The 12,609-nt window shown below is 36.3% G+C and overlaps 1 protein-coding gene across 1 annotated transcript in view; it reads left to right on the plus strand.

The window, feature by feature from the left end:
• The window catches only part of Cntnap2 (contactin associated protein like 2), a 1,581,993-nt gene that overhangs the window by 967,698 nt on the left and 601,686 nt on the right, over positions 1-12,609 (plus strand). The window contains exon 9 of the mRNA XM_028776440.1: positions 8,015-8,164. Within this exon, the coding sequence (XP_028632273.1) occupies positions 8,015-8,164 (150 nt within the window). The remainder of the gene's footprint in view (positions 1-8,014; positions 8,165-12,609) is intronic.

The following is a 12,609-nucleotide window of genomic DNA, read 5'->3' on the forward strand; positions in this document are numbered from 1 at the left end:
ATTCCTTCTTCTAAATGACAGATGGCTCAGGAAAAGAGAAAAGCTAAAACTATTCTAAAGAAAGTTGTAGATGTCCCATAATTTTCTTAATTCCTGTTTTACATAAACTTGTTTATGCTCACTTATAGCAGAAAGAATGGCTACAGGTAGGAGGACATGAGCAAAGTCTGTGGCATCCTTCATGCTCTTACTTGGTCATGAAAGGCCAAAAATCTAAAAACTAGAAATGCTACAATTTGGATGTCCAAGGTCCCTTTTAAAAACTCAGCTTTGTAAACTAACAGCAGAGTCAAGATCATGGGTCCACTCGTTATAAAATGGAAAAGTGAATACAAAGGTCACTTTATTCTAAGTGGCACACAGTATGGAGCTAATTTATTAAAATTATTGTGAGCAATTCAAAATGTGCCCATGAAAAAGATCCAAAAATTTCCCCATCCAACCTGGGCTATAAAAATTTCATTCAACATGCTTTTTTAAAAAGTGAAAACAACAATATAAAACTATATTGAAAGACACAGTGTATTCCAACACCACAAAAACCTATGGGCACAGATGATTGACCATCGTCAGGTGAAATAGATGGTAGCTTGGGTTGCTCCTTGCCTTAATGACCTAGGTGGCTATTTCAGGAACAGAGTTCCTCTGTAGATGTGGTGGAAATGGAAGAGCATATGTATAGCCAGGATTACAAGTGATCAGGAACTTTATAAAGGGTTTGTTATGGGTTCTTCTTTAATTTTTACTTAACCTTTGTCTTAGAGTTTGTAGTACTGTGATAAAATACTATGATTAGAAGCAATTTGGAAAGAAATGGCTTATACTTGCCCATTATAGTCTATAATCATAGAAAGTCTGGGCAGGAACTCAAGGTAGGAACATAGAGACAGGAACTGAAGCAGAAGCCATGGAGGAATGGTACTTAATAGCTTCTTCCTTATGACTTGTTCAGTAGTCATTTTATATATATATATACAGTATAGGACCACTACCCATAGTTGTACAATCCACAATGGGCTGGACCTTCCCACATAATCATTATCAAGAAAATGCTCCACAAGAAAATTGCCGATAGGCTGCTTCTAAGAAAACATTTTCTCAATTGTGACTCCTTCTTTTCAGATAACCCTAGCTAATATCAAGTTGACAAAAAAAAATACTATCCAGAACAATTGCAAAATAACTCCAAATTCTTGAGCAACATAACTAAGGTTCTATTCAAAGTTCTACACTTATCAACTATTGGAAATTTACATTTTTTTAAACTCTGTCACTCTGGTATATACTGTGAATAATAATGTTTAAAGATTTTATGAAGTAAAAATAAGTCAAATGCAAGTAAATTACTCATCAGCATGGTTAGCTCATAGAGCTCAGAATAGTATATCTATAAATACTCACATATGCAGAGATCATAAATTGGATTTCTCTCTGGAGAAAACCCTCAGGCTATTACTTTTTATAACATTTGGACAAAGAAAAGAGAAGAGAAACAGCATATTTTATTTTGAGCAATTTGGTCATCCTGGCTGTACTGTGAATGGATTCCATTGTATTTGAGGACCCCTTCCTCTCAGAGATCACTGAGCCATAGCCATGGTGATTACCAACTGGTAAATCAGTAAATGTTCCAAATAATAATTGGAATTAAAATAAGTTGAAACCATAATTTAAACTCAGACATGGAGGGGTTCACAGTCAACGAAGCTCCTGAAATCTGAGGTCCAATTTCTCTGCTAATTATGTTCCTTGAGAAAAATAAAGTAACCATTTATTTTTAATCTGATTAGAATAATAGGCCTTTTGTTGTGAAGAGTACAGGTGGTGATGTCATATGCTATACTTCAGTTCTGCGATGCAGTTTTCACAGGGATTTTTTCAAAAGTTTTTTGAACACCCATGTAGAACATTTTTTTAAAAAAAGAAAATGTGACTTCTCTGCTTGAATGACTTTGTAGGGTTCTGTGTTTGAATTGATGATTAAATATTTGTAATAATGGTGTCTTTGAGACCTGTATCCCCAAACAGTGTTTCAGAGAAGCATTAAACAAACTGTAAAGACAAAACCCAAAACCTAAATCAAAACCATACACTCTTACAGTTAACTCACATCCCTTTCCATTTAGTGCTGAGCGAAAATTTGAATCTGAAAATACATTCTTTGTGGCATCCGTAGTGCAGGAAACCCCAAAGGGATTTACTGTAGGAGGAAGCGTTTCAGATACACTACTGGTGTCTGACAGCTAACTGATTTTAATTTAAGAAAAAGTCCACTTCTGCATGGTAATTTTGCAGCACTGAGTGTTTGTTTGCTTTGCTCTTCATGAATATTTGAAAGGCAAAAAAGAAAAGAATTAAAGAATTATTTGCCTGCTTCTGTATGGGCACGAAGACAAAACATTGAGATTAAACGATGTGGGAAAGAGAGTCTTCTGGCTATAGAAAGAATAAGGGCTACCCTCGCCTTCTTTTATTGCAATGAGGAATTGTAACCTATCAGTGTCAAAAACCTCACATTGATCTATAGAAACTTAGAGACATATGCACTGTTTTATATTGGTGCAGAACATACAGGGAGAGGAAGAACAGCAACATCATAAAAGTGTCTCTTTGATAACTTGTTTGCTATTGAGGATAGCTGAGCCTAATTCCTTGGGGATTTCCTGAGAGTAGTGACCACTATCCCTAACATACTGGATTCTTTTAGCAGACATTCCCCTGTTCACATCGTCTGAAGCCATTGCAACGTATAAGAGTTGGCTGAAGCTGGCAGTCAGTGAGATATGAGAGTATATTTCCTTGAATAGCTGAGTAATTGGGGTGTCAGTTGTGGATGTTTGGACAGAACAAATTTCCAAGAAGATATATTAACATTGATACAGATTATTTAACAAGAATACAATCTCATCTACAAGACTGATACCTTACGCTCAGCATCTGTCCTTACAATATGACTCTCTCTAGCACAGGAGCGATGCTGTACCTGTTTCTGTTTAGTGCTCAGAGTCATTAAGTTATTTCTTCACACCTAACATGTACATGGTACTGTTTGAAATGCTAAGTTTTTAAGCAAGCCAATAAAACAGTAACAAAAATATCAGAAGGCTTGTATCAAAAAGCACGGATTGGGGAGGTGAAACAGTAGTTAAGAGCACTTGCTTCTCTTTCAGAGGACCATGGTACAGTCCCAGAACCCATGTAGTAGATCACAACTATGAGTAATTCTATTTCCAGGAAATATGATGCTCATTCCCAGCCTCCCCAGACATTCTACACACATGGAGTACATACACATAGGCAGAAAAGTCATAAGCATAAAAGAAACAGATACATCTTTCTTTAAAAGTAGAAAAAGCAAAGGAACAGATAAATGAACAATGTAGACTTGATCACTACCAGTTGCATGACAAAAAAAAAACTCTTAAATTCCTAAGAGTGCTGTCAAGGACATGGAGAAATGTTGGTTTGCACACAGGGTTAGGAAAGGTCTCTATATAAGATGTATCTGCACAGGCTATGGTGAGGGAGGAAAATCACACAGACATCACACAGAAGGCATACCAGATGGAACACTTGACACCTCATTCACCATTAGGCCTTTGGCCAGTGCTGTTATTGAGCCCAGAAGCAACAGAAAATTATTGTAAGAGAAATGTCATAAACCTGCTTACATTTTCAAGAGATGATTATACCATTTGATGGAGAATTTAGACTGAATTTAGAATTTAAAAGCAAGAAAAGCATTGGGGCGGTAGTTTAATATCTAGGTATACGATCTAGAGGTTTTAGTGTAATACAAGTGGTTGTTTGCATATGTGTACGCTATCAATATTTTATGTCAGTGTGTAAATGTTTTTCATGTGTGCTGACTGTGTGCACACATTTGTATGTTTAATGTGTTATATATGTGCACTAATTTAAACTACATATTGAATAATTTGAGAGTACTTTCATGCTGATTCCTTAAAAGCAGTTTGTTTTGTCCTTCTTTGTAGCAAAATGTGCTGAATGTCACTAAATCAAGTGTGTGATTTGGTGGCAATGTTTAAGATATGACTATTAGTATTATTTACTATGAGTAAATGCTATAGACATGGCAGTATCTTTTAAGTTCAAGCATGATTCAGTTATTTTTCTTTAAAAGAGCATTTTATGGATGGTATAAAGCAGCAATTAATTCATGGACTTAATGAAAATGATCACAGAGTCCATATCTAGGCACAGTGGCCATATTATCTACTGCAACTGTTTGTCTCAGGTATTGTTGTGCCAGCGATGTGCGAAAGAGTGGGCTTACCATGAAACTTTATAGGATCACTAAAATTTGGATTTATGAAATTTTCTCCCATCTCTAAAACATACTAAGTTGCATATATTCTTTCTTTTTAATTTTTTCAACCACTTAATAAAAGAATTCTCAACATATACTTAATATAAAAACAAGAGGACACAAGTCAGATGTGGCCCACACACTGTGGTTTGCAGATTCCTGGCATTAAATAATTAAGGCTTAGCTCTTTCATCTGTGTTTCACTGATTTACTCTAACTCTAGTTTTAAACAACTTCATTAGCTGGTCTCCTCTTTCTTTTGCGAAATAGAAGGGCATCTTCAAGGACCTCCCCCTGGCAGCCTCATGCATCCAGACAAGACTTGAACTCTTCCTCTTCATAGTCTTGACCTTTTCAAGGTCAAATCAATCCCTTGCACTTCTCTCAGTGTTCTTGGAAGTCCCTCCAGAAGCTATCCTCTAGTGTCTGCTCTTCTGTCAGCAGCTAATTTTCTAATTATTTACAGTAAAAAGAACACAAGCTAAACAATGCATGTTGCCTGCCTATAGGATGTGTTAAAAACAATAAAGCAATAGTTTGACAGGTGGGCATTATGCATTTATTTTGTTACTTTTTTTGATGAAATATAACATAGTTACCATATTGCCTGGTATAAAACTGATCAGATAATCTTTATTTCCTGTAATTATTAGTGCATAATTAGCAGGTCCAACAACACATGGATACATTTCTTCTTTTTTTTTTCTTTTATTGGATATTTTCTTTATTTACAATTCAAATGTTATAACCTTTCCCAGTTTCCCCTCTGGAAACCCCTATCCCATCCTCTCTCCTCCTGCCTCTGTGAGGGTGCCCACCAACCCACTCACTCCCGCTTACCAGCCCTGGCATTCCCCTATACTGGGACTTCGAATCCCCCACAGGACCAAGGGCCGCTCCTCCGATTGATGTCGAACAAGGCCACTCTCTGCCACATATGCAGCTGGAGCCATGGGTCCCTTCATGTGTACACTTTGGTTGGAGATCCAGTTTCCAAGAGCACCATGGGGGGTGGAGGTATCTGGTAGGTTCACACTGTTGCTCCCCCAGTGTGCTGCAAACCCCCTCTTCTCTTTCAGTCCATTCTCCAACTCCTCCATCAGGGATCCCATGCTCAGTTCAATGATTGGCTGCAAGCATCTGCCTCTGTATTTGTCAGGCTCTGGCAGAGCTTCTGAGGAGACAGCCATTACAGGCTTCTGTCAGCAAGCACTTCCCTACATACACAATAGCATCCTGGTTTAGTGATTGTATATGGGATGGATCCCCAGGTAAGGCAGTTTCTGAATGCCTTTTCTTCAGTTTCTGCTCTACAATTTGTCTCCATATTTTCTCCTCTGAGTATTTTGTTCCCCCTTCTAAGAAGCACTGAAGCATCCACACTAGTCATCCTTCTTCTTGGGCTTCATATAGTCTATGAATTGAATCTTGGGTATTCCGAACTTTTGATCTAATATCCACTTATGAGTGAGTGTACACCATGTGCGTTCTCTTGTGACTGGGTTAGCTCACTCAGAATGATATTTTCAAGTTCCATCCATTTGCCTGGGAATTTCATGAAGTCATTGTTTTTAATAGCTGAGTAGTACTCCATTGTGTAAATGTACCACATCTTCTGTATCCATTCCTCTGTTGAGGGACATCTGGGCTGTTTCCAGCCTTTGACTATTATAAATAAGGCTGCTATGAACATAGCGGAGCATGTGTCCTATGACATGTTGGAGCATCTTCTGGGTATATACCCAGTAATAGTATAGCTGGGTCCTCAGGTAGTACTATATCCAAGTTTCTGAGGAACTGTCAGACTGATTTCCAGAGTGGTTGTACCAGCTCCGATCAGCCATGGAGAAGTGTTCTTCTTTTTCCACATCCTTGCCAGTTATCTGCTGTCACCTGAGTTTTTGAACTTAGCCATTCTAACTGGTGTGAGGTGGAATCTCAGGGTTGTTATGGTTTCCATTTCCCTGATGACTAAAGATGTTGAACCTCTCTTTAGGTGCTTCTCAGCCAATCCAGTTTCCTCAGTTGAGATTTCTGTTTAACTCTGTTCTCCATTTTTTAATAGGGTTAGATGTGGCTATTGGAAAAAACACATTGCATAAAAATGATTTTAAATTATAAAAGTAAAGACAGATAGTAAGTCAGCACTATAAATCTTCTTTTATATCAGAATGGGATCCAACAGGCTAACCAGAAAATGTTATTAAATTAAAATTTTTTCTCAAGTGACTTTATTCAAAACCTACTTCTCCCCAAATATCTCAACTGCAGTCTAATTGTGTTTCGTAAAGATTCTGTTATATTATGATTATTTAATTTCATAGAGAAAAGTTCTATCTAAAATATTAAGGAAATGTCAGAGAATACAGAGAGTAGGCCATACCATGTTTTTGTAGGTGAAGATATATATAATGTATATAAATAACATATATGCACATATATAAATGTATGAATATATATTTATATATATGTATATGTGTACATATATATGTAATTATAAAATTCTACATAAATATATGTTTTTATATATCTTTATATAATATATAATTTAATATTTTAATATATTATAATTATTAATATATTTTATATTATATTTATCATGTATGTTCATTACATTATATTTATTATACGTATATTATAATATAGTATATATTTTGTATAAATACTATATATAATATACATTGTATATCATATACACATATGTGTGTAAATACACAGTACACTATATATAAATTATATATTATATATAGATATGTATATAACATTTATTTCTAAATTCCTAATTCTATTGATATTTAAACTTGTGTTTATGGTTTAGATAAATAACTCAGTGGTTAAAGCACTGTCTTATAGTTTCTATTACTTTGACAAAACACTATGTCCTAAAAGCAAGTTGGGGAGAAAAGGATTTATCTGTCTTACACTTTCATATTACTGTTCATTGTTGAAATAATTCAGGACAGGAAATCTAAACAGTATCATGTCCTAGAGACAGGAGTAGATGCAGAAGCCATGGAGAGGTGTTCCTTACCAGCTTGCTTCACATGGTTTGCTAACCTGCTTTCTTATAGGACCCAGCACCACCAGCCTAGAAATTGCTACACCCACTATGGGATAGACATTCCTTTACTAAAAACTACTTGAGAAAATGACCTATAGCTGGATCTCAAGGAAGCATTTTCTTTCCAGTCTGATGACTCTGGATTGTGTCAAGTTGACAAGCACAACTAGCCAGTGCAAGTACACATCACTCTTGTGGAGTACCACAGTTTGGTTTCCCACAACCCAAATCAGTAGGTAGCTCACCACTCTGTAACTCTGGTTGCCTCCGTGGGCATTCTCATTCAACAGCATGCATCTGAATATTTAAAACTATTATGTTTATTCCTATGAAATTGAAACTGTATACCTTTCAGTCACAAGAATTCCCTGAAATATTATGGACAAATGTAAATATGTTGATATTCCAAAACAGCAAGGAATGAAATTGAAATGAATTAACCAAGTAAAGGAGATAATAATTAAGTGTCTGTGCATACTCTGTTTTGTATTACTTTATCCAAACATCAAATTAAACTCCATGAAGTTAATATAATTGTGATTTTTTCAATGCAAAATTCTGTAATGTATAAAAATTGCATTTAACTAAACCAACTTAGGAAATTTTCATTTTCTACCTTCCAGGCTCTGGCCTGAATGATGGACAGTGGCATGAGGTTCGCTTCCTGGCCAAGGAAAACTTCGCAGTCCTCACCATTGATGGAGATGAAGCATCAGCAGTTAGGACCAATAGTCCTCTTCAAGTGAAGACTGGCGAGAAATACTTCTTTGGAGGTAGGAATGCCATGATTTAGATTAGCCAACACTTTAACAAAAAGAAAAGAAGGGTACTGGAGAAATGGCTCAATGGCTAAGAGCACTGACTGCTCTTCCAGAGGTCCTGAGTTCAATTCCTAGCAACCACATGGTAATTCACAACCATCTGTAGGATCCAATGTCCTCTTCTGGTGTGTCTGAAAACAGCTACAGTGTACTCATATACTTATAACAAATAACTAAATAAGTCTTTAAAAAAAGTTTGCCAAAAGTTTATTAAGTACTTGAATTTATCCAAAGGAATCCAATAGATATTTGGATAAAAGAAGCAAAGTGCACTGCATTAAATAGTTAAAGAAATTGCTGGTCACATTAATGATGTCAATATGTTAACACTCTACCCTTTGATTCAAATCTTTAAAACATAAAGCATGAGAATCTGTTTAATTTCCACTATCTGCTAGGATCAGTGACTTCAACTATAGATTGGACACTTACTGTATAGAAAATTCTCCCAAACCTTAATCAAAACTCAAATCTCTGTCTATATGAATATATATTTCTATCTTGCCATGTGCATCTTGTTTCCTGAAATTGTTAGAGTAATTCTACCTTAGAGCACTTATCTTATCTGCCTGATTTCCTATATACTTCCCTAGTCCTAGAGAACTTCCTGGAATATGACAAACAGTAAATAAAAAATTGTGAATGTATTTGTAAACCTTGTAAAATTAAAAAAAATGTTAAACATTTTATGTTAAACTGCCTGAAATAAGAAATACATGTCCTGGAAGCAGCTGGTTCCTGAATAGAAGACCATAGGCTTCCTATGTAGCAAGTTTTGGGGAAAGGATAACTTAGAGAAATAAGCTCTCAGTTTGTACTGAGTCATTAATCCATAATATTTGTTGGGTATTCACAGTACATGTTTTAAAGGTTCTCACTGAATACTTGATGGGTCAATGAAAGTGAGTCAAGATGTCTTCTGAGTGAAGGAATGGAGATGATTAACAAACGAAATCCATTCATTCATAAACTGGTTTCCTATAAGTGCATTTTCAACATGGCTTTAAGCCAAGAGTTCCCATGGTTGTCATAGTAAATGGATTCCAGTTGTCAGAAACTCTGGACAAGCTCTTGTCCCGAATGTCATTGACCATGGATGAGGTCAGCATAGGCCTATAGTAGTGTCTATCCATCTCAATCCAGGAGATAGACAAAGTGTTGGAACCTCACATTTATGGTATGGATTACAGGATGTAGTGTGCTATACTTTATTGCTTTATAGAACCGAGCTTTCAAAACTCTGTAAGGAGGACCTTGAGTTCCTCTTGGGTCTTTGTTCTGCCTCCAAGATAAGCTGCCAGTATAGGATCAAGATGATTTTTTTATTATATTCTCAGCAACTGAGTCCTCCACGTGAAAAAAAAAAAACATAAAAAAATTGCAGCTCCAGACAACTACAAATCTCAGGCATGTCTACTAGAATTTTAATATACGGGGTGAGGTACTGAGACAGGGAAGAACTATAGCTACATAAACTGCAAGTAATTCTGGGGCATATGCTTTCAAGAACAAGATGTAGGTGAACCTGAACTAATGCCCACTATACCCACCTTGATATTTTTCTGAGAGATAGAAGCTACTAGAAGGAGGAAAGAAGAAAGCATAAAAATTAATGGTGTTCCTGGTCTCTGAAAGTCCTAAGTACAGGCTTCCAATAAGTTTACCCTCTGGCCATGTAGCATTACCTTGGCTTTTTCTAATAGGGTGTGTTCCCACATTTCTGTGCCCGCTCCCTAGAATTTCAAGTAATGACCAAGTGCCTGACAGTGTATGTGCTTCACTTTCTTCATCTGTGAGAATAAGCAAATCACAAAGGAAAGGAATCTTTGAAGGTACTTCTTCAGTGAAGGGGGTCATAGCTGATTTAACTATTATCTCTATCTCTCAACTGGATTTCCTTAACACTTTATTAATTTTAATAATTGGCATAATAATAAAAGAGGCAATTCTATTTATTTATCAACCAATTACTTGATAATAGGATTTTAGATATAGGCTGTGGCCCATGGTTATATGGGTACAGTTTTAAATTTCTAGCATTTCTTAGACTGTTATTTTTTAATATCTCTTCTATTTTCATTTGAAAGGAAACACCTGTGGTAAGAAAATTCCCTTGGCTCATATTAAAAATGGGAAGTCTAAAGAGCATAGTCTGGGTATGCAGCTCACAAGAAAAGAGGCAATGTGACAGGAGAACTTGTCTGACATTTTTCAAAATTTTATTCATTTGTTTATTTTTTACCATTCACTTTACACCCCACTTGTTCCCTGACTCCTGATCACCCCAATCCTTCTTCCACCCCCTGCCCTTCTCCTCTGAGCTGGTAAGTACCTGCTGGGTAGCCTCCCTCCACCTTTGTACTTCAAGTTTCTGTGAGGCTAGACTCTTCCTCTACACTGATTCTGACAGGAGAGCCCAGCTACTAGAACATATCCCTCATACATGGCATGACTTTTGTAGGGCTGAAACTAGTGAGCTTGAATGGAGGAAGATCCATCCATTTCTAGTTTCTAATCTAGATACACCAGTATACTCATATCAGCCACTGCCAACTACAGTAGCTGGAGGACACCAAGTAAGTGGTTTTAACCATCCATATTTATTTCCTCAAGGTTTATTTCTGACGGCAAGAAGTTCAAGATCAAAATGCTGTTAGATGTAATATGCTGAGGACTGTCTTCCTGACTTTCAAACTGTCATTTTCATATTAAGTCTTCACTGCTATATAGTACGGAGGAATGGCAAAAAGGTCATTGCAAAAACACAAGAAACTTCATACCTTGTTCTAGCTAAGAAGCTAATCTTATTGTGAGGATTCTACCATCATGATATAATTACCTCCCAGAGATCCTTAACCTGTACCACAGCAGGGTAGGACTAAGTTTTCCATATATAAATTCAGAGGAGGACACATAGTCTACAACAGTAGTATTTTAGTCCTTGTTGAAACTGACCAGAAGTTAAGTAGCTAACTAGATAGGCATGCAAATTTGTCCAAATACAAAGTATTTTTTTTTTTGAGACAGGGTTTCTCTGTGTATCTCTGGCTGTCCTAAAACTCACTCTGTAGACCAGGCTGGCCTTGAACTCAGAAATCCTCCTGCCTCTGCCTCCCAAGTGCTGGGATTAGAGATGTGTGCCACCACAGCCCTGCCAAAGTATTTTTCTTTTCTTTCTTTAAAAGTCAGACAAAACTAAATAAGTTTATTTTACAAAGAAATCAAATCTAATGAGTTTAGCAAAGAATAGTATTGGTTTTCTAAGCAGAATTTCAGGTATCCTAAATTAGGATTGAAGTATGTTATATTGTATGTGCATAGTATTGTGTAAGGCAACATTTAGAAAAATACATTACTCACTATATTTTTAATATTACTATAATATAATTATATACTTGGCTTAGAAAACCACTAGAAACATGAAGTTGGTAACAACACAGCAGAATGAACTGAGCTCTCACACTTAATTTGTACGAAACACATGAAGTATTACTGTAAGGTACCCATGTTCAGTGATTCTTTTAATCTAAAGACAGTACTGCTTCAGAAGAAATAAAAACACTACATTTCCATTTCAAAATGGAGGATGCAGAGACCCAGTCTATGGTTTTCTTCCCTTAAAGTTAGTAAGTGAGTGATCAATCAGACTTTAGTCTGATTCTGTCTCTTTTTTTGTTTTATTTTTTATTGGATATTTTATTTATTTACAGTTCAGATGTCATCCCCTTTTCCCATTTCCCCTCCCTAGAACACCCTTATCCCATTCCCCTCCTACATTTTGCATTTATACCATTTTAATTAAATGCAAGTACAAAGGTCAGTCTTAGATTGAGGAATTAGCAATACAATAGATACAAATAGTCAAGGAACAAGGAAGAAAATAAACATAAATAATCAAAGTATAAGCAAGGCAATAAACAAAAATTTGTGAGCACTCCTGTGATCACTGTTTCTATCAGCTTATCAGGATGACCAAAATATCTGAGCCAACTTCCCTGTCCTAGCCCAAAATCATTTTCATGTATGAAGGCTACTTCATCATTCTAGCCTAATCTTTAGATTCCTGCCTTATATTACTTCTTTGTTCTAGCCTAATATCAGATTCCTACCTAAAGCCTACTTCTTTGACCATGTCCAATATCATATTCCTGCCAAGCAGCCCATTTCCTTGTCCTTGACCCATGTCAGATTCTTGCCAAGCAGCCCCAAAGGCTCTCTGCTTCTCCCCCTTTTTTATTTCATTAACAAGACTGAGCCTGTCTTAGGTCATTCTGACAAGAGTGCCTTCCTTACCCATCATGGAATATACATTATCAAAAACAATACACTTCTCTCTTAGGTTGGTAAGGCTCTGTGCAGAAACTTACCTGTCCTTGGCTTGTCAGCCTGTTAATTTA

This window comes from Grammomys surdaster, unplaced genomic scaffold (genome assembly GCF_004785775.1).
Source record: "Grammomys surdaster isolate TR1022 unplaced genomic scaffold, NIH_TR_1.0 269, whole genome shotgun sequence".
NCBI classification, from domain to species: Eukaryota; Metazoa; Chordata; class Mammalia; order Rodentia; family Muridae; genus Grammomys; species Grammomys surdaster.